The following is a 22,622-nucleotide window of genomic DNA, read 5'->3' on the forward strand; positions in this document are numbered from 1 at the left end:
CTTTAGTTTTTCCAAGTTGAACTCTTTCATTTTACTGGCACGCATTAGTACAGCAGTACATGTAGACAGTTAACCAGTCTCAAGTGCATAGTGTGACCTCTAGATAAATGGATGCAATTCAGTGTGACTATACAGTTGAAATGAGTAATGACCATCTATTTTGATAATCTACTAATTATTTTACTTCTAAGCAAAAATGGCAAAATTATAGGAGCTTGGTGAATGCAAGAATTTTGTGTTTTATTTCTCTTTAAAGGGATAGTTCACCCACAATCAAAAATATACATTTTCCTTCCTATTTGTAGTGCTTTTTTATCAATCTAGACTGTTTTGGTGCGAGCTGTTGGAGATCAGCTGTAGAGATGTTTGCCTTCTCTCCAATATAATGGAACTAGATGGCCCCCAAACCCCCCCCCCCCCAAAACAAAACCATTCAAAAAATGTAACAGCAATGTCTCTTTAACCACGACCCGGTTACTCAGGATAATCCACAGACCTTGTTGTGAGCAGTGTCATGCAGGAACTATTTTCTTTCTACCTAGCTATCTGTAACATTAGCTAGCTCAGTGGTGCAAGGTGAGCTAGCGGTAGATGCACTCTTCCCTCTGCGCAGTGATACAGTTGGTGGGTGTAGTTCAGTTGAAAGAAAATAGAAAAAAACAACAAATCTAGATTGATAAATAGCACTACAGGTAAGAAGCAAACATATATTTTTGATTTTGGGGTTGAACTGCCCCTTTAAATTGATTATTTTTTGCGTTTTAGACTTTTGCTTAGAAAAAAACATGGAATTAAAACATGTCACAGTGCCCAAAAAATCAGTAATGAAAGTAATTGTTAGCTGCAGCCCTAAATATCTGCTTATGTTTTAAATGTTGGATGAACACTAAGGCAACAATTGTTATAGTCTTACAGGCATAGGATGACAAAGAATGATCAGTGGTTTGATCTCATTGAGGCAATGTAAAGCACAGGTTTAAATCACATGTAAACATTTGTATTTTGTGATATACTTCAGTGGCTTAGGGACACTTAGGGACACATGCACACAGTGTCGTCTGTGCCTAGAAAGAAATACTAAGTGTCTGTGTGGCAGCTCTGGATGCTGTCTTCTTTAAATGGCAGATTAGAGAGATCAAGGGGAAACAGTTGGGGAGGAGATAACTGTAGAGTTTTGCCTGGTGGCCATGCTGCAGCTGTCCTCAACCCTCCACCCCCTTGCCAAGAGCCACGTTTTGAAGCCGCAGTGACAGCTTATGTATATAAATCTCATTGTCAGTTCAGTAGAACATGCAAGAGATGTAATGATGTGTAAAAATCCTCAAAAAAAGAACATATTTCTCAGCTTTGAGATTTATATCTTTCTATATGCCGCTCTTTTGTTGAGCAGTCGTAAACATAAAATGAAATGTAGCGCAGCAAAAACTGGAGGAGTAACAACAGCAGCAGTTGCAGCGCTTTGCCTGAATGTACTGGATAATACCTTTATAATATAGCACACCGGGATCACAGTAGTGCACATTTAGAGCTCTGTTTCCTTGTATAATACCACATGACGTACAGTCAGTGATGCAAATCACAGTCTTCTACAAGATGACACAGTGACTGCTTTTGGTAATGACGTGTCCATGGTTGCTCAACTGCACCACATCTGGATATTAACTGCATTCAGTGGTGTAAGATGCCTAATGCCGGCTATATGCAAAAATTCTTTTTCTAGCAATTTCACTGTTGCATACAAATTCCCATTGTTGGAATAAAATCATGAGTTTTAGGCAGCAGACCAAGTAGACAGTAAACATGGTTGGGAGGCTCAAGTACATGAACAAGTCTTGGTTGTCTAAACTGGTGGAGTTGTTCATGTTTAATTCAGTGTGTATCTGATCCAGCAATCAGCACTTATTTTAGTGAAAAATGTTGATTTTTGAAACAGTTTGCCTCTCAATCTGACGCTTGCGACCCTGTAAAATAACGCCGCTAAACAACGTAGGCTGGTGGCAGGTTAATGTATCAAAATCCAAAATGCTAAGTTTGTACGTAAATACAACTCATCTTTATGTAAATATATATTGACCACTGAATTGACAATATTTTCGATGTGACGTCTTTTATCGCGTATTTCTTGAATTATGTGTTTTTGCAGTCATGAAAGGAATTGTTAATGTGTCCTATTTCTTAGAAGGAGTTTGGCGTAATATTTTCTGCCATGAGCAGGATGGGAAATAATCTCAAAAAGAATCTAGTTGTAGTCTTGAAAATAGCAACCCTGCATGATTCCAGTCTTTGCAGATGCCTGCTCTCTCAAAAGTCCTTTCAAAGTCTTCTCGTGTATATATACCTCTTTTCAAAAACGCACAATTTGAAATTGCTTTATAACACTATAGAAATAAGGTAAGCCATTTTTTAAACATAAGACACAATAAAATAAACAGGACAGTACAATAAAACGGGTTATAATAATGAAAACCCCAAGTTTAATGTATTTATTTATTTTTTTAACCAGGATTTAAGTTAGAAAATTAATTTGTTATGACTATGTAGAATAATTTATTCCAGTGCTTTGGGGCACATTATCTCTTTTAGTTTTGAGTTGAGTCATCATCCCCTGTTCCCCCTCCTACATCTTTTCTGTTGCCCTCTACTGTCAGCTAACAAATGCTGGAAAATGTCAACATATTTATTTAAAAAAAAAAGAAACACAGGAAATGGGTTGTGATTCAGATGAATATATTATTCAGAGGAACACAGGCTTGCTTGAGTTGTGACATCTAACCCTTCAATTTCCATTTAAAGGCACTAAAGTCTACACTTGACTAAAATCCTACTTTGCATTTTCATAATAAAACTCTGCAATGCATTCTACCACCTACACAGACACACACACACACACACACACACACACACACACAAATTTTTTACTATATGTCATATATGTCAAAGGTTAAAACACCGCAGTACGTCTGTAAATTTGCAGCAAATGTGAGTTGTCTCATAAGCTTGAAGTAACCTACTGCAGCAAAGCATGAGGCTGTTGAAGTGATCTTCTTATTCGATATTACCTCAAGTTATGCATAATGTCAATTGTCAGTGTGGCAAGGTAAAACACTAGCAATTAGAGCAGGGTAAAACTTCCTTATATAGTAAAAAAAAAACAAAAACAAAAACCTGTCAGTGCATAACACTTTATTGGGAATCTACAATATTTGCAAGTGTGATACTATGACCTGTCATGTTAGCTGTGAGACATCAATCTGTGTTCTTTGGGGATGGAGCAAAATAGAGAGAGCAAGTTCTTATTGTGTTATGTGAAAGTTTTTCAAAATCTTCGATGAGACAGAAGTTTATGAGTCAGTTTAGATGGGACCATTAATTTTCCTGATGGGGCTCAAATTCACCATCCAGCAGCGTTAATGACTCATTATTCTAATCATAGGGTAATGAGTATGGCGCACTATAGTTTTAATTGCAATACTGATAGTGCAGATTATCATAGAGAACAAATTTAATTAGTCTACTGTACTTCGACTCGGTGCCTTGTGTCGGTGAGAGCATTTTAATTTATTTGTGCCACAGCAGTATCTGAAAAACTGTCATCATGTAGGGAGCCAAGTTTGCAAATTCACACACAGTTAATAATCAGTTAATAATTGATAGAGGCTACGCACATGAAGTCAACACACATTAACCTTGCTGTTACACTTAAACGATTTGATAATGTACAAGAGGTCATTTTGATTGGCATGATTACTACTACTACTACTTACTCCTACTCCTCGCATTTATAATCGATAATGTTTGTAAAATGAGAAATAAAACAAGTTTATCTCCAGTAAATGTTTGCTTAATTTCCTGACTTGGATCTGTACAGTTAATATGATGCCATGAACATCTCGCACTTCCTCCTGTATATGAGCTGTTTTATGTGAATCTGTAATAGGCATTTAGAGTGTGAGTTTAAAAACATCAAAAGCTGGCAAAAGATGGAAGATTTATGCAATGACTTTTTTCTTGAAAGTTATATCAAACTTGTACATGTAGAGGCTCAGAGTGACTCACATCATGCATCAAAATGAGAGCAAAATTTTTCCAAATGTGCCCTGGGAATGGAGCTGCATGCCAAGACCAACGACATTAAGTCATTTTAATGGTTTAGACACATGCCATGGATTTTTATTATTTTTTGGATTTGCCAAGAGCTCATGCTGCCGCAAGATATCTGGTAACCAGGACTGTGACGGGGTGATCTCAGGGGTCTGTGGGGACCATGTGGGACCCTCTTTTGGTCACAAAGAGAGGACACTGAAGGGTTCTTTCAATACATTACAGATTGCATTGCTGTGTGCCTTCTATGATTCAAGTAAAATTTGATTTCTTTATTCCCCTTAATTAACCATATGAAACCTGCTGGGATGGAGAGTTATTTCCTCTCACGCAACGCAGTTAGCGTTAGCTGTAGTCTTTGTGGAGTGTTCAGGTTTTACTTTTTGGCAAAGACACAGGCGACATGAGGAGACATAACAGTCGGCCCCCATCAGCACTAGTTCTTTTAATCAGTTTGGTGTGTCTGGACCTCAAAGTAGCAGCTGTACAGCTCCGCAGCTCATTGATTGCTATGTGAACAAACCCCTACGGTGTGCTGAAACAGAAAGCAAAGTAAATTTTCACCTTGCATCATTTACTCGAAGATCGTCCACTTGTGTCTTTTCTTTGACTTTGTATGCGATGTCTGTTTGTGTGACTTTGACTACACAATAAGTGCTTTCCATGCTTGCAACAATGTGCTCAACACACTCATTGTGGCCTTTGCCCTATTCTTTGTGGTGGTGTGCTGTGAAGCATCAGTACTGAGATGAATCAAAAAAGCATAAGCCTGCACAGTGTGGTGTTATAAACAGAGGTGAGGGAAAACTTTACTTTTAACAGTCATCACCATCAGATCATTGTGAAAGATGTTGTGTCTGAGGCGCTTTGTGTCAACAGCGGGGATACTATATAATGCTACCTGTCTGTTGTGAACACAGTCGACCCCAGATTGCTATTCACACATCTTTTGATATTTACTTGCATCGTTTCTGTCCTGTATATGTTTCTTTAAATTGTCTGCATATGCATTGGCACATATATAATTGTATCTGTGGGAGGATGCTGTGCGACATCCCCCTCACTGAGTGCACCACTGTGTAGACAGCAAGATTATATTCTTTTGAGTCTCACCGTTTGTTCTTGTGGTAGCAATCCTATAATCATAACACGTCTAATCTAATGACTTATTTGCGCATTTTGGCTCTGTTAGTAATTTTTATCTATCCAAAGTCCACTACAAACCCTACAGGCTGACAATGTAATGGAGTGTGTGGAGCGGTTGTTACCATCGGTCCAGAGGACAATATTTCCACAGTGTCTGGTCAGATTGTCATGAAATGTGAAGTGAATATTCACTGTGCCCTGAATATTATTTGAGTGACATCTTGACCTTTGTATAGATTCACAATGTGTTTTCTGCAGATATTTATGGACCATTGAGGATGAATGTTTCAATGATATTTTTAGTGACCTTTTTTTCTTGTGTCACCATCAGGCCTAACTTTGTAGTCACAAACCAACCAGCATATTGCAATGAGCAAATTAAAACAAAGGGCCGCAGGTTGGAATCAAACCTGCGCCCACTGCAGTTACGGCATAGCCTTTGTACATGGGGGTGCCCACTCTATTGGGTGAGCTGCTGGGTCCCCCAATAATTCAGTTTTTTTAGAAGTGGGGTTGTATGGGGTTCTTATCCATAGTTAGTGTGTTATACAGTAGATGATGTCTGCAGGCCCCCAGTTTGGAGAAGCAGACACGAGTCTGACACAAAAGCTAAGCAATGTACAGCTGTGGATGGCTTCAGCAACAAAATGTATTTTAGCCACCTAAAAAAAGTCCCACCAAATAAAATCAGCTTTTTCTTTAGACAGCCCATTTTGACGGGGAAGTCATCACTGTTTTTCTCAATGAAGTCTGGCTTTGAAGAGAGCGATATGATGGCTTTATTTTCAGTTGGAAATCGCTGTCGGACATTAAGGTAAAGCAGTTAAAGTGCTCTCAATACAGTGTACATATAAACTGATATTGTTTTTGTTTTTAGGTGGGACTTTATTAAGTGGCTAAAATATATTTCATTGCTGAACCCATCCACAGCAGTATATTGCTTACCTTTCATAAAAAACTAAACTGAACAAAAATCCCTGAGAATTATGTGAGCTGATTTTTTTCCCAGAACCTGTTAGTGTTAGCCTTTTTTAGTGTAGCCTTTTTATCATGTTATCATGCATGTAGCCAAGTGTGTATTCAGATCCCATCTACAGTGATCTTTCAAACATCTTTTCCTATTGACAGCTGGAAGAATGAAATCTCTGTTTACTCCTGTTTACCTCTGTACATGCTGGAAAAATGTGATCCCACTAAAGGCATCATGTTGGTTAAAACCCTCATCTTAACGAAAAGTTCAAAGGCTGCGTGGGTGAAAGAAACATCACCACTCAACTCAAACCTTACCTACTTCACTGCAGCTCACCTAATCATGCACACATCTTGACAGTGTACTGCATGAATCCTAATAGCGAGCACTTGAATTTGCAGTCAACATTTCTGGGCAATGTCATGTCTCCTGGCAGCTGCATATTTCAGCAGGTTTTGCATTTTCTGCTTGATTTTCGAGGCATGTCACCGGATTTAGAAGCACAATATTTTCATTCAAGTCAGCATTTCAGCAAATACCAAAACGTGAATGCGTTTTGCTGACACAGTGTGTAGTTTTAGTGTGTGTGTGTGTGTGTGTGTGTGTGTGTGTGTGTGTGCGCACGCTGATGTGTATCTTAAATTGAAGCATTTGAGCAGTTTAAGAGTTTTCTGTAACAATTGACCTCAATAGTTTGTCACTATTCCAAAGAGAGATTAATTCTCAAGAAAAAAGGAAATGTCCTCAGTCAGCAGCTGTTTGTGCACCGTAGCCAGCAGGAGGTAAAAATACTGCAAAACCAACTTTGTGCATGTCAAAAATGAGAAAAAGTCCTAACTGTCACACATTAGGGAAGAGTTTTTAAGTAACCATTGCACTTTCATCACAGTTAATGTTGACAGCAGGGTTTAGACAGAGGCAGAGCCACAAACTAACAGCTCCTGTTTGAAGGACATGAGAGGAGTATCAGGGCCAGTGTCCTCGAGAGTCCGCCTCCCGATGGTGCTGACAGAAAAAACTGCTTCAACAAAACAAATAGTCTTTTTGCCACAGTGTGTAGCATCCCATGCCTGTTTGGTTTTGTTGTTGAACTGGATTTCCTTTCTTTATAGACCAGACAATTCATATTCCTCCTGACATGACACTGAAGTCTTTATTTTAAACATTTTGCATGCTGTCTATTTGAGTCCTGCGTGTACTGTGAAAAGCACATTCTGGGCTTTTTTATTGATGTAACGCACATGGAGGTGTGACCAACAGAACAAATCTGTCTTTTCCTAAAGGGCGGAATTGCAAGAATATGTTTTATAGCAGTAAAAGCATATATTGTTTCTGTTCTTCATACTGATGTCGTTTATTATTATTACTTATGACAGTCTTATCTGTATGATACTAAGATTTTAGAAGTGTTTGCTAATTTAAATCCATGCCCATTTCAGGGGACAGTTGGACTTGCTTCTTCTGGTTTTCAACCATTTTCCATACTTTAGGAAAGACAAAATCACCCAGAGACAAGTAGAGGAGGACATATTCGCTCAGGAGCACTTGTCTTGTCACTTGTCTGCCTAGTGAATGCTGATAATTTGAGTTGTTTGTTGTAAACTGGCTGATTGTTTTAACTTTTTTTGTTTGTTGTTGTTTGTAAAAATCTTTATGCTGTTTGTTTATAACTTTCTGCTGTTGCGTTTTTAGTCTGTTTTTATTTTATGTGGAATTTAACATGCTGCTGTCTTGGCCAGGACTCCCCTGAGAAGGAGATTTTGAATCTCAGTGGGACTCTTCCAGGTTAAATAAAGGTTATATAATTTTTATAAAAAGAAGACATAATTGACAGAGTGTATGATACGATAATTAGGGTTCTGGTAGCCCACTGGTATTGTTATTTTTTTAAAACAATACTCAGCCGCACCAAGTACTAAGTACTAAGTACAAACTCAAGTAGTTCGTTCATGATAAGCTATCACTCCACCTTGGTAGTAGCACTATGTTCGTTTCTAAGAAGTAACCAACTTAGCGCAACGTGCTAACAATTGCAGCTCATGTAAAAGCAGATATAGACACTGTTCAATTCATTTCTCACACTTTTGCTCCTGTGTTTTGTTGTGGGAAAGTCTCCGTCTGGCTGTGAGCCTGGTATCACTGCCAGATGACACACAACCAATTACTAAAATAATATAGTTAAGAAAATAGACCAGACACTGTCGCTCACTGGGAAGCTGACTGAGTGGCCCAAAAAGCGGCAGGAGGAGCTTCCTTGCTTCAAGGCTCTTCCTCTTCCCATCTGAAGTAAAAAGCGGCCACTACACCAAGCTCTGTTGCCGAGCTTCATGGCTGGCTTCCTGCATACATGACTGTACAGTGCGCCACTGCTAAATTGCCTTCTCTGTCTGTGCGCAGACTTTCACTTTGGTTGCTTTTTGTATAGAAGTCTCTGCTTGGACTGGTCCTTTCTTCTCTGTGTACGTACATGTTTAAAATATGAAAACAAACATGGTCTGTGTTCTCACAATATCTTCTTGATGTTGTCCGGGGTTTGAACAGAACTTAAAAAAAAAAAATCTTTTAAGTACGCTGCCCCCTCTTCTTGGAATATCTCTTACACGGGGACCTGAAATTGTCTGAGTTGATAACCATCAGGGAATTTAGGTCAGTTTTAAAGGATTGAGAAAACAACACTCTTGGTCGGTGTGATTGCCATTCAGATAATCACTTCAATTGTTTTAGACAGTTGCACATGTTTATGTATTCAACTGGCTTTTGTGTTTAATTTTGCTAATTTTAATTTACCATTTTTAATTTTACATTTTATGCTTGCTGATTTTATTTGTCTGTTTGTATTTTTACCCAGATGTACTCTCAAGTACCGACGTTTGGCATCAATGAATTAGACGTGATTTTGTACTCGGTAGTACTGCAGTAATCAGGTCTTTTCCCTTAAAAGTACTGAATAATGTAGCCAACCTTAACAATCACTGTTTCGGGGAGGGGTTTAATTTGCAGCGATTATTCCCCAGATTTTCAGGTTTGGCAAGATTTACTGTCCTTTAAGAAAACAAACTAAACTGGAGAGAGCCCTACAGGACGCTCTTTCCCTCTGTAATACGTCTGCTGATGCTAGCTTGTATTCTTCATCCTGATAAACATCTCTCCAGATGCACCAGTAAGCAGAGATGCTGTGATTCTACGATCCTTCAAACCCACTCCACCAGGCAGACAGCCAGAGAAGAGCATCCAGACAGAAAGCTGCTAATTACGGAGTTCATGGGGTGGATAAAGCTGCGACAGACTTTAAATATCAATAAGTATGTGCAGCACATCTGCTGACTGCCGTTCAGCAGGTCTGATTGGACTCAGGCTTATCTCAATTCAAGCAGATGGTGGCAGTTTATTTTAAGTGCGCTTGATAAAGACGTGCAGAGCGTTATGGAAGGGCAGAGGGTCGGTAAAGGGAACAAAACACAACAAACACGGCTCTATCTGAGCAGCACTGATAGGGCATTCATGCTCATTTCCCAGCAGATCAACGTTATCTCTCAGAGTTTGTTTATCCTTTATGGCCACAGAATCAAAATGTACATCATGTGCATTAAATTTGGATTTGGCGTTTACCTGTTTTCCTCTCAACATGAACACGATACATAAATGGAAGATCACAGTGAGAGTAAATTTAAATAGATAGATATATTAGACATGGAAAAAAATACAGGCTGATTATTATGACAGATTGTATAAAAAATATTTTAAATTGTTGAGGATTAAAATAAAAAAAAGCCTTAGAGCTTATTTCCATTGTGGTCCTCTATTGCAAACATGCTTCCCCAGAGCATATTAAGAATATTTCTTCTTACTTGCTCCTCGAACATAAATTGGTGCCAGGATTAACATTTGACGATGATGTCTTTTGGAAACTGTGGAAATAATGTAAATAAAGAGTCCCAGCACCAGACAGCCTCCTGTGAAGTTCTGGTTACAGAGATATGCATCACATTTGCTGTCTGATCTGCTTTTTCTTGCCAGCAGTGTGGGTAAAAAGACTGTGAAGACATGATGACTTTTGAATCTCTAGATAATTTGTAGTTTAACCCTTTAAAAAAAATTGGTTTGACTTCTTTGAAATAATCAGATAGAAAGCGATGAGCAACTCAACAAGACATAGCCCAAAAACGAGAAGTAAAAGTTTAAAGTTTAAAAAAACAAACAAAAAAAAGAACCCTAAGAAAATTACCTGAAAATAAGCAAAAAAAGAAAAGTAAAAAACAAAAACAAACAAATGCATACATGTGTGTGTGTGTGTGTGTGTGTGTGTGTGTGTGTGTGTGTGTGTGTGTGTGTGTGTGTAGACATTTTTTTCTTTAACAAATTTTAAATGAATAGCTATTATAAGTTTTAGACCACATATAGTACCTTGAATTTTTAAATTCTCCTCCTTTTTTCTCTTTTTCATTTTCTTGTGACCTTTTACTCATTTCTTGCAATTTGTAGGACATTTATTGCCATGTTACTCATTGCCTTTTTCCTAATGTTTTAAAAGACATCAAATAAATTTGCTTAGGTTTCAAAGGTTAAATTGCTTGTGAAAGGCATATCAACACAGCAGAATATAACTGATGTCGATCCAGGTTTCAAGGGATTGATTCTCCTGTGTGGACATTAAACGCTGCTGTAGCATGTTTCCTTTGCAGAATAATCACAGTGATTTTTCTCTGACCAGAGGACACTAGTCCTGGATTTCACCTTGAACAAATTCAATAGAAGTTTATGGACCCTGGGGTGAAAATGGGCCCACAGTGCTCCAGTTGAAAGTAGGACAGATTACCGCGGGGAGCCCGATCTGGGCTGGATGGTGCCCCGCAGGTAGAAATTCACACGAAGCCACTGGCTCTGCCAGCTGCGGCTGTGTGAGTTTAAATAGACAGTGACAGCCAGCGGGAGAATTTTCCTGTTGGCCGCCAGTCGTGGCCTAAATGTACTTTGTCACAATAAAGATGATTTATTTAAAGACCACACAGTGCAAGGCGGGGGCAGCATTTTAAGCCATCATGGAAATTAGGCCTTCACTTCCACCGTTTTGTTTCCAGTGGAGGGAGCTAAGCAGAGCTGTCAATGGCAGTTTTAATGGATGCTAATTCATCCTCCAGAGCTCATCATAAATGCCGAGCTCTCTGCCTGTTGTGTAAGCAATGAATGGCATCATCATTACTGCAGAAGCGCAGTGCACTAACCACTTCTGTTTTATGACTCAGACAAGCTGTGTGCTTCATCCTATTATGAAGTGGAAAATAAAAAATACCACTCAATTTTCATCATTAGACAATGTCTTTTGCAGGCTTAACAGCAAAACCCTGTCAGAAGAGGCAACACTTTTAGGCATTTCAGTTCCACATTTCCCAGCGCTTAATCCTGACTATTTGATTAAACCGTTTGTTATGACTGAGTGTTGTTCTGCAAATAGAAAGATTACTGTTAGTTAAAGATAGAGTGAGTGGGATTTTCTGATCGGCACCTAAAAAATACACTGTGCAGTTCTGACTTACTGTTATGTCACAAAGCAGCTCAGTTATGCCAGGGGAAAAAAACTACACATTTTTTACACGGTCATTGTGATAGAATTTTAATATACTGTTGATTTAATGTTTTCTGATGCTTTGATGGTAACTATACTAAATATATTTTCAGTGGTAATAAGTCAAGTGCCCAAAATACTCATGATGTCTTTATATCATATACATTTTTATGGAATATTAACCAGAGTGAGTCGTAAAATGTAATGTCTTGTAGTAAGAAGCTCTTTCGTCAGTACTGATGTCAGCCAGTTTAACATTTAGTTAAAATGTCACTATGAGATTCAGATTTATGATGTGCTGATACCCTGATGTCCTCACCAGAAAATATATATATATCAATGCAATACCAGATTTCTGATTTCCAAATACAGCATACAAAAACAAAAAACAAAACAAAAAAAAACCCCGCAGGTTGCATTTGCACTGATGTAAAATTTAGTTTTAGGTCAACACAAGTTTGAATCAGTGGAGCATTCAATGAGCTGTCAACCTTACAATCAATCAATCAATAATTCATTATATCAATCCATTATAAATGTGCCTTTTTCGTAAGTGTATTGTTTAATACTATTATTATTATTATTTAAAATGTAATGTGAATGTTTTTAGTGACACAGTATTATAGACATCTGTTAAATGTAGGCTGTATCATTTTGCTCCGACCTTAAAAACAACATCACATGGCATCACTTATGTTAATGATTTGTGTGTGTGGGCGTGGGTGCATGTGTGTTTAGGTATCTGACTTAGTGTATATTTATTCCTGTATGCTCAAGAACCTCTTGTGGTTGAAGTTATTCGTATTTTTTTTTTTAAATCTTGTTTATTGCCTCTTTTATACCGCCACTGACTGCTGATTCCTCACTCCTCGATTTTTCAGAAGTTTTGGTCTTATTTTGAATCAGAGCATCTGCAGATTAATTCCATACCTGATATATCATTATCCAGTAAATTTAGGCACGATGCATGATGAATAAATTCTTATGTCTTTTTATGTTCGCGGCCATCTTGACTGTAAAGGAGCCAGGTGGGACAACTCCACCAGCACAGGTCTCCACCGTCCGCCTGCAACCTGGTTTTGTTCTGTCCCTGTCATATCACACAGGGAACGTTTAAGAAGTGGAAGATTTTGCCTGTCTGATTTTATAGGCTTGCAGATTGAATAGTTTGGAGTTTAAATAGTTTGTCTTTTGGAAGTGTTAGTTGTGTTTATTGTTGTTATGTCCTCTTTGTTGTGCTGCAGCCTAGAGGCAAAATTAGTACCTTTCAAAGTCAGGATGTTATTGGTTTGTTAAGTGTTTTTTTATGAGTTGAGAAAAGATTATAAGAGTTGCATAATTAATTGAACATATTTTGATGGTGACATTATAGTAAAATACGTTGCATGCGTTTCCACATTAATTTCAGTGAAATTAAGAAACTGCACTTATTCGGTTTTTAATGTCAGATTCAGTACCAGCAAACAGCCGAGGCTCATCAGGGGACGTCGGTAAGCGTCAGAAATGAGAGCTTGCCTCCACACAGCCATGTTGGTTTAGACTGAAGACAGCAAGCCTGGCTCAGACAGATGATCCCGGGAAATGCATTCACCATGAAAGGAACCAAAGCAGCCCTTCCTCTGATGCCTTTGCTCTGATTCGCAGCTATGAAAGCCTCACATCCCCCCCTTTTTTCCACCCTTCATGAAAAGATGCCATTTCCTTTCCTCTGTGATTGCTGTGATGTTGAGTCACCCAGAGACTAATCCTGGAAATAATAGAGATTAAGCTTTTCCCCCAGTTTTTTTCAAGGTGCTATAATTTCTCCAGCTCATAATCTTTTATCCCTTCTCAATACGGGAAGGTTGGCTGCTGTGACCTACACTCCCAGCCTCCACGAAGAAGCTATCTTCCTGCATAGAAAAAAGAAAGTGAATACAGATTAGAACGAGCAGGAACTGGCTCCTTTTTAAAATGTGGAATTACTTTTATAGTAGCAAGAAAGAAGAGGGAAATCAAAAGTGACTCGATCCCTGCTCAATTGACTGTTTGCTAAACCCCTGCCAAGAGCAAAAGTGTAATGGATTAAATAGTGTTTGTCTGCTCTAACCCACAGCTGTTAACAAGTCCGGCAAACTGGCTTACCCGCAGTAGTAACTGCTCGTTTCCTCTAAGCCCCAAAAAAGCACATCTATAATTAAATAAACACGACTACCCATGACAGCTGTGTATTATTTCCCCAAATGTAAAGGTCAGTCCTGGATGTTATCAGAGGTTAGGGTAACATTAGCAGCTCTGCTCAGCTCTTTATTAGATTTCAGGAAGTTAACACTCTAACAACTCCAACTAATGTTACCCGAGATAATGCTACGCATGTCGTTTAGTAGTCATCATCACTAAAAGTATTTACGGTCACAGAAAAATTACAGTCTCATTTAACATTTAATTTGTGTGTGTGTGTGTATATATATGTCTGTGTGTGTGTATATATATAAATATATTGTTCATTTATATTTTGGCAAATAGTCAATTTCAATTACATTTACTTAGCTTCAGTGCTTTTTACCATAAAAGGCCAGATCAACTATTTGGTAGAGAATGTTTTAATGTTTAATGTTTTAAAAAAAATCGACTCTTGTTAGATTTTTATTTTTGTATAAAGTTACATAAAACCATTCAGTGAGACCTCTGAAACTATAAGATGTTGAATAAATATTCCTACCTTTGAAATTCCTGCCACACAGAGTTCTCATGTCTAGAGTGACTTTTTTAGTCACTAACTTCCTCTGTGTGTGTGTGTGTGTGTGTGTGTGTGTGTGTGTATTTTTAATAAAATACAATATTAAATGCCTCAAATGAGCATACATACATAAATGTATGGTAGTTTTGTTGTTTCCCCCCCTATGTATTTGAGATTATTTTCTCTCTTTAATGGTTAACTACATCCCTCTACTCAACCTTTTTATTTTAGGTTATCGGCACTGTAATTGAGTTCACGAGTTCGAGTTCATGAAGTTCTAAAGTGATGAGTGACTATTTTTAAAAACTAATCAAGGCCTTGCTGGTTAACACATTTCCCAGCATGATTGGATGAAACTAAGATTACCACAGCTTTAGTCCAACCTGTCAAAGTCAGTGGAAAAAAGCTCCTGTGACACTTTATGGATGCAAACGAGACGGGCAACTTGAAAGGGACAGTCCTGTCAGAAACATGTTCCTCTTGTCGCCTGATGTTGTACAAATTCTCAGAGATGATGTCAGTTTGTAGTTTGTTCAGTGCAAAACGCAGTTAATTAAACGTCTCGCCCTGCTGTGTTTTGTGAATATATGCGTGGGAGATTAATGAGATCAATTTCAGATTTGTGTAGGAGAGGGAATCAGTGTCCCCAAAAGTCATACTGACAGGCAGATTAAGCACATCGGCCTAGCGGAGGGGAAAAAAAACAGTCTCTCATCTGCCCGTGGTTGTCTCTCTCTCTCTATCTCTCTTTCACTTTCTCTCATTTCTCGCTACTCTGTCATTTGCTCTCAATTCAGAGTAACGCAGTTCAATACACTTTATTGGCATTAGTGGTACATGAACAGTCCTGGTGGAGCATTTAAATGAAATTGAAATTTATCACAAACAAAATCAAATCAGCAAACATGTTACCTCTGTGTGGTTTTGTGCATGTGTGTGTTCTCCGCAGAGATCTGTGGGGCACATTACACATGCAGGTTCAAATAAACAGCACTAATCAGCTTTAATCATTTTAAATGCTAATCTACAGAGTACACAGTGTGCTTAAGTGCCTGTAAAATCACTGCGTGAACAGAATAAACTGTGCTAAAACCAGACATCAAGTGATATAATGTATATTTGATGAAGATTCTGATGTGACAACTTTACTTTGGTAAACAAAAACACCTTTATTAGATTGTTTAGGAGTTACTTTTAGCACTGGCTATCCCCCATTTTGGATGTTTTTCAGCAATATTATTCTAATTGGCTGTCTCCAAAATTGCAGAAAAATTTCTTCACACATTGAACATTTCTCACACCCCTGTCTTGGACTTCCGAACGAGTCGTTCCCCTTTTGGAAGCCAGGACTTGTTTGTCCTCTCTCGCATGTTTTGACTGAGGTGATTCTGGCTGTATTTTTGGTCACATCCTTCTCTTCTCTGTAGCGACAAAGACATAACTGCCAATTTCTATTCATGGCTTTGAATCAGATAGAAATTCACTTTTTTTGTGTGTTTGCTGTTCAGCGTTCCAGACAGACGGTTTCAGTTTGTTCAATTTTGTGTCTCTCTGATTTGAGATTGTGACGCAGCACTGCTCTGAGGTTAATCCTTCACTGGTGTGCTGGGGTTATTTGGTTGGTCAGTTTGTTGACCAGCCGAGGGAGTAAGTAAGTTAGTGGCTCATCTTTTTTAGTGGTGTAATTCCCAAAACATAAAATTTCAACTTGACAGATACATGATTTTTATGAATACAATTTGCTGACCAGTTGGTCCACCATTTCGGAAGTATCTCAACAACTGTGTGGTCAATTGTCACAGAATTTGTACAGGTGTCCATATGAGTTGCCCCAATGACTGGTGATCACCTGTCTTTTCCTGTGCTAAAACAAAGCAAAGCGAAAGTTTATATGATTTCAGTAAGTGTCTTGAAAGCCTGTTTGGGCTGAACATATTATTTTTGCATGATATTGTAATACAAAAAATAAGTAAACCAAATCTTATATATCACACTAGTGTGAAAATAACATATTAGACATAAGTAAACATCAATAAAACAGACACATAGTATTATATGAGTTAAAAGCCATCAAAAAAACAAAAAAGGAATAAAAAATAAAATATTTCAAACAAGCCACTGACTAGACAAAATTAGTGACACGTGAGTTAAAACCTTTAAAACAAAAATCCCTGGGATGTTGTGATGTTACAGTCGCAACAATTAACATGAATTCTGCGCAAGCTTGGAATTTTGTCCAGTCACCACAACTTTACCAAAACTTTGACTACCTAAAACTGAAAAAAGTCAGTTTTCACATGGCGAACATTACCTAATGGTTATTAGCATGTTTAATGACAAGCTGTTTTGGTGTAGGTATGAAATTTTTTGGTCCCGTTTGATGGCTCTGTGTCAGCTGACAGCCACTGCTGGTGTGTTAGCTTGCGCTAACCCAGCAAAGAGAAAGTGTCATGGCGACAGTCCTTCAACACTGAGCTAAATGACCTCACAGCAGTGGATAAGTCTGTCATTAAACCTGTGTGTCTTTGCACAGTTTAGGGAATCAGAGCACGAGGAATGTCTGTTCTTCAAGATGCAAAATAATAAAATGTATTAACAATTCCAACATAATAGCCAGCAGTGTCAGGGACAAAAATAGATGTTAGATTGCTTAGTTTTTCTTCCCACTCATGCCATGCAGCTCTCTCTCATACTTTTAACTTTTTATTTAATCACATTGTCTACAGTGTGCCATGAGGATCCAATCTAACAAATAAGAGTCTTGACAATACACAACACACAGTGCTGTCCATGTTTCTGAAATAACAGCACCATGTTTCAGAACCATGTCTTAATGTCGTTTGTGTAGCGGGAAAAGAGACTTGATCAGATAATAAGCTTATGAGTTTGACATCATCGTTTTGCAATACACAACTAAGCTCAGAGGCATATATTTCCGATGGATTGTTAAATTTTGAACCGGTCTTTAACTTGAACCAGTTCTTGATTTCCATCCCTACTGGGAGAGCAGAAAATACAACCCTGGGGTTGTAATGTATGAGTATTTAGCTCAAAGCACCACTTTGCTTAAATCATGTCTGTAGACTCTCAGTGTTGTTTAATATTCCAAAATACATTTTCATATTTCACTTCCATAAAAGGCGTCTGCTTGGATTACTTTGAATCAGATTTAAAACAAATTCTGGCAAAGCTTGGCCATATTGACTGCCAGAAAAAAGCACCCTGAGGCATTTGTAGCTGCAGGCGGTGATAAAATGAGACATGCTGTGGTTTGTTACATTCACTGCTCTATTGGTAAAGTAAACAGCAGTTCACCTGCATGGAAAAACATGTTTGATCTCTCTCTTAACCTCTTTTTATGTGACTCCTAAAATCATGTGCCAGCATTAATAGGTATTCCCTCTGCAGTGTTGTTCTTACAATTTCTTTGAGCATGTTTTGAATCTGCAAATGTTTTTCTTTTCCTTCCTCTTCCTCTGTTATGTCAGTGCTCCGCTCAGGCTTTAAGAACCACGTTGAATAAAGGGCAAGATTAGTGAAATCATGGTAATGCTCAAGGACTTTCAAACCTGCCTCATCCTTAGACAAAAAAATCAAAATCAGAGGTGACAAAAACAGAAAATTGGGGAAAATAGCATTCTCATTGCTGTGCTTTTCAGTACTATAAAAAACATAATTAGACTCCAACATTGATACTCTTTGCAGTATTTAGAGAATAAAGACAAAGCACTTTATGATTATCTATGTTTGATGCTATTTGCTACAAGAGCCTCTTACACACCTCTTCACATATCTCCTCACATACCTCTCCTAATTCTAAAGTTAGTGAGTCATCGCTCTCCATCCTCCAGTCGTCATCTGGTATGTTAATACTTCTGGCTCCATCACTCAATTTCATTCAATTTTTCTATGCAGAGGGATCCTCCTACCAGCCAATGCTCGCTTCAGCTGTCTCATCAAACTCCTCTTGACATTTTCCATCCCGCTAAGGCCAAACCTCCCCTCCACCCTCAGTAACCACAGATTTTAAATCAAGTCAAGCGCTGTCTTTCAAAGGGAAGAAAAACATTCGATATTCTATCGTATAAGAAAAAAGAGCTGCAACTTGCACTTTGCCTGATTTCTCATCCAACATTTTTTTACTTCAAGACAGTTTAATCAAAAATATGTGATTCCTAAAATATTCACTGTCAACTCTGAGTAAAGTTTCCCTTTTGTGTGTAGATAATTGGCTGTGTAAAACGGGTTTTGAAGTCAGGTCCCCATCATTTAGACATAAAACATAATCTAACAGTCAGTAATGCTTTGTAGTGTTGCAGTCAAGACCACCTAAACTGAGGTCATGACCAAGACCAGAGTGTATCGAGACCAAGAGGAGACCAAGACCTTGAGGAGTTCAGATCAAGTCAAGGCTAGATCAGTCCCACACTACATGACAATAAAATATGCAACGTGCAAACCACTGACACACCTGAAATTGATCTGTAGAATTCACATTAAAAAACCCCTGAAAACGAATGAAAATTCCTCTTGGTTAATCTCTTATCGCCATACTGTTAATATGTGCGTATGTTTAAGTCTACCATGAGAAATGTTTTGATAAGATAATCAAATCCGTTAAAAATGCTCTTCTGTAATGTCGTGTAAACGAACCACTGTACCTATCAGCTGTGTGCTCATGTATACAAACCACCTAGGGTGTCAGCTGTGCTCTTGAGATCATGGGCTTAAGACACCAGTTAATAGATGGCTGAGTACTTGCTGTCTTTGTGTCCTTTGTACTTATTAAAGCAGAAAATACACGTTTTGTATAGTGATATTTACTGTAAATGATACAGAATGTAGCAAACAGCAAGCAGGTCATTACCAGAAACATTCAGCTTCGAATTGAGAGTTTTATGGGTTTGTTGTTCAGGTTCAGGTCATTGGCTTATGTGTATGGTTGGCTCTTATAGTGGGCCAGCTTGGAAAGAGTTTTAAAAAACCCTGATCCAAGCATCACTACTTTATACTGTGTTGGCGTCAGTGATTTTTAAATAGTTTTTCTCAGCTCAAGGATAGTTTTACAAATGTGTCTTATACAGTGGTGGTCGATGAAGAAAATGTTTTTTGGCTCTTGAAGAGTTCTTTACTGCAATACCACGAGTGGCCATTCTGAAAACATTGGAAGCAAGGCGGAAAGGCGGAACAATGTTCATGACTTAGATTCCAGCATGTATAGCTTAATCTTTCTGATGTTTCCTAATGCAATGCTAGGACAGAAAGCAAAAAGCAAAACTTACCACAAGCTTATTTATTAATAAGGGAGAAAGATTAAATCCAGCCCCTTTTCCTAAACTATTTTGTGGGAAAACCAGATCAAACAAAATGTTAGTTTTAGTTTAAAATGTGTCTGGAGGGGGACTTTAAATAAAAAATTTGTAGTCTATCAGTCATCTTACGCCTTGAATCCTCCTAGCAGTCATTTTCTCTTTAAGTTGATTGACCAATTTGCAGCATCTGAGGAAGAGCGAGACCACACAATTACACTCCAGTGCTTTGTTTAAAGGCCAGAGACATTTGTCAGGATAAACTATGGACTTGTAAAGCAGGAAAAGGCCACACCAAGCCTCTCATCATTTATCTCCTGCTATTATTGAAGTCATTAAAGCTTTACTGGGTGAATCATTCACTGTGGGAATGGGTTTTGATCTAATATGCTGTGTACTAATGTCTGTCTTCATTCTTGTGAGTAGATGAGGACATGCAGCTTTGCCTCAAATGAAAAAGAGCGAAATGTTTCTCTCGAAAATGCATTTAAGATCTGAACAAAATGAGGCAAGAAAACTGTTGTCTCACTGATGTGTTTTCTCAAATGTGATCTCCCCTGCTGTAGGTGCCCTCTCCCAGAGCCAGGTCCACCCACTCCTGGGCTCCCTGCCTCTGCCAGGTCGACCCCTCCAGCCGCAGGCTCACGCCCAGCTGGAGCACTTCCTGCCGCTCAGGGTCAACAGCTCCTCTCCACTCAGCCTCTTCCCCAATTTCAGCACGGTAGGATAAAGTACCACATTTCTCATAAACACTCACATCACATATGAAACAATGACTCCAGCCCAAAACAGATTTCTATTCTCCAAATTCAAGGGAGTATTTTGGTTACATCAAACTAAACTTCATTTGGGTGCCCCTGTGACATCCTGCTCGCCTTGTTTCCTGTCATCTCTTTGCTGTCAAAATCACTAATAAAAAAGCAAAAAAGCCCAAACATATTTATATTAAAAAAGACTGGTATTAGAGTCTGAGATTAAAATATTTTAATCCTAGCCTCAATTTGTTTATAAAAAAAGAAATCTGTTAAAGGAAAGCTGTGAGGCAGAACTAGTAAACTGTTACGCATGTCTTACATAAACAGATTTATTATACTTGAAATGTGTACTTATAGCTATGTTATACGAATAAAATACTGACAGAATATTTGTATAACTGGGCTCGGATGTATGGTAAAAATATGATCAAGGCTTACCAAATTTTACACCTCTCTCTCATACTCAAATACAAATATACAAACACACACACACACACACACACACACACAGATGTTTCGTCTGGCTCTACATAATAAAGAAGCAGACTTTCATGGTCTCCATTTAGCTTTAACCCTTGATGGGAAAAGTCAGAGGAATGCGCTAAATATATCAGGCATGTGGGTGGATGGGAAATGAGTCCTGTTTTGACGCCTGATGCAAAAAATATGACTTAACTAATACAGCTGCACTGTAAGAATTGAAAAAAAAATGAAATAGGCAAATGAGTTGTGTAAAAAGTGTGAATTTACTGATGTGATGTGATCTGACTGAAATTTCCTCTTCTTTAATTTTAAAAACATGTACACTGTAAATGTGTAATATATTGTGTTTCACCTTGTAGATGGACCCCGTGCAGAAGGCAGTGATCAACCACACCTTTGGCGTGGCTCCACCCAAAAAGAAACCCATCATCTCCTGTAACATCTGTCACCTGCGCTTCAACTCCACTGTAAGTCAAACACTCGTTCAGTCCTTTCCCGTGATATCGCAGAGGAAAAAGGTTTGGTTTCTTCCCTTCAGCTTTCTCTGTGCTTTTATCTGATAGAACAAAAGTCCAAAAACAGGTCTGGATTCCTTTTTAATTCACTGCAGGAAGGTGGAAAAAAACCTTTGATCTCTTGGCTCTCATCTGCCTGTCTGTTTTCTGCAGATGTAAATCACATCTACCTGTGGTGCATTTTTATATGATAAAGTGAAGGGAGTGTTAAGTCAACATTTTCTCACTTCACTCACTGTGAGACCCTCTGACCCCATACTGAAAGTCAGATTTTCTAAACAACTGCATTCTTTAAAGGCTCTGTATATAACTTTTTACCAGCATTTGTTTTTTATTGCCAATGGGTAAACAGGTTGTAAAATAACTTAAAAACTTACTATTTTTTTGTTATCTCCAGCAGCCTATGGACTGACTTCTTTACAAACGTTTTGGGACAAATTTTCAAGCACAATTCCAAACAGTGCAACATGTATGCATGTCCCTAAGTGCTTCTCCTGTCAGCTCGCTACAGTGCAAAAAGTGTGTAACAAGAGCTAATGTTAATTTAAAAAATGGAGTCCGCTGAAGTCAACAAATGAATGGCACCAAGCACAACATTGAGTCCACGCATGCTGTTTCCGGTACATTTTGCTGCAGTGGCCCAGCAGACTTAGCACCCTGTAGCAACTCAAATTCAGCCGGTGCAAGTCTTAGCGCCCTGGTGGCTGTGATCACTGGTGTTGCTACAGCTGCCATCCGCTCTCGTCCTGGAGAAGTAGCATCCAAGCTGCGATGCAGAAGGTCTGCGAGCTGTGCTAGCTTGATAATTCCTCCCTCAATGCAGATTGTAATGTTATGCTAAATGTGGCTGAAATATATTCTCCAGGATTCAAAATGATGATGGTCAGTCTCATGTTTGTCACTGTTTTAGCCAGTGTCCATGTGCTCGCTCATAGCTGCCGAGCAACAGGATGCTGACTGCAGTTCACTTAACAGCCTCAGAGAGAAGTGTCACTAATATCAAGGATTTTCTCAAAGTTACATACAGAACCTTTAAAACACATTTTATTGTCCCATGAACT

The 22,622-nt window shown here is 38.4% G+C and overlaps 1 protein-coding gene across 2 annotated transcripts in view; it reads left to right on the top strand.

Moving 5' to 3' along the window:
- Positions 1–22,622, top strand: part of LOC121958382 (zinc finger protein 385B-like) — an 83,391-nt gene that overhangs the window by 48,596 nt on the left and 12,173 nt on the right. For both annotated transcript variants that reach the window (XM_042507275.2, XM_042507276.2), the window contains 2 exons: positions 20,375–20,529; positions 21,406–21,513. In XM_042507275.2, the coding sequence (XP_042363209.2) occupies positions 20,375–20,529; positions 21,406–21,513 (263 nt within the window). The remainder of the gene's footprint in view (positions 1–20,374; positions 20,530–21,405; positions 21,514–22,622) is intronic.

This window comes from Plectropomus leopardus, chromosome 19 (assembly GCF_026936395.1).
Source record: "Plectropomus leopardus strain MGB_pleo_1.0 chromosome 19, ASM2693639v1, whole genome shotgun sequence".
Lineage (NCBI taxonomy): Eukaryota > Metazoa > Chordata > Actinopteri > Perciformes > Serranidae > Plectropomus > Plectropomus leopardus.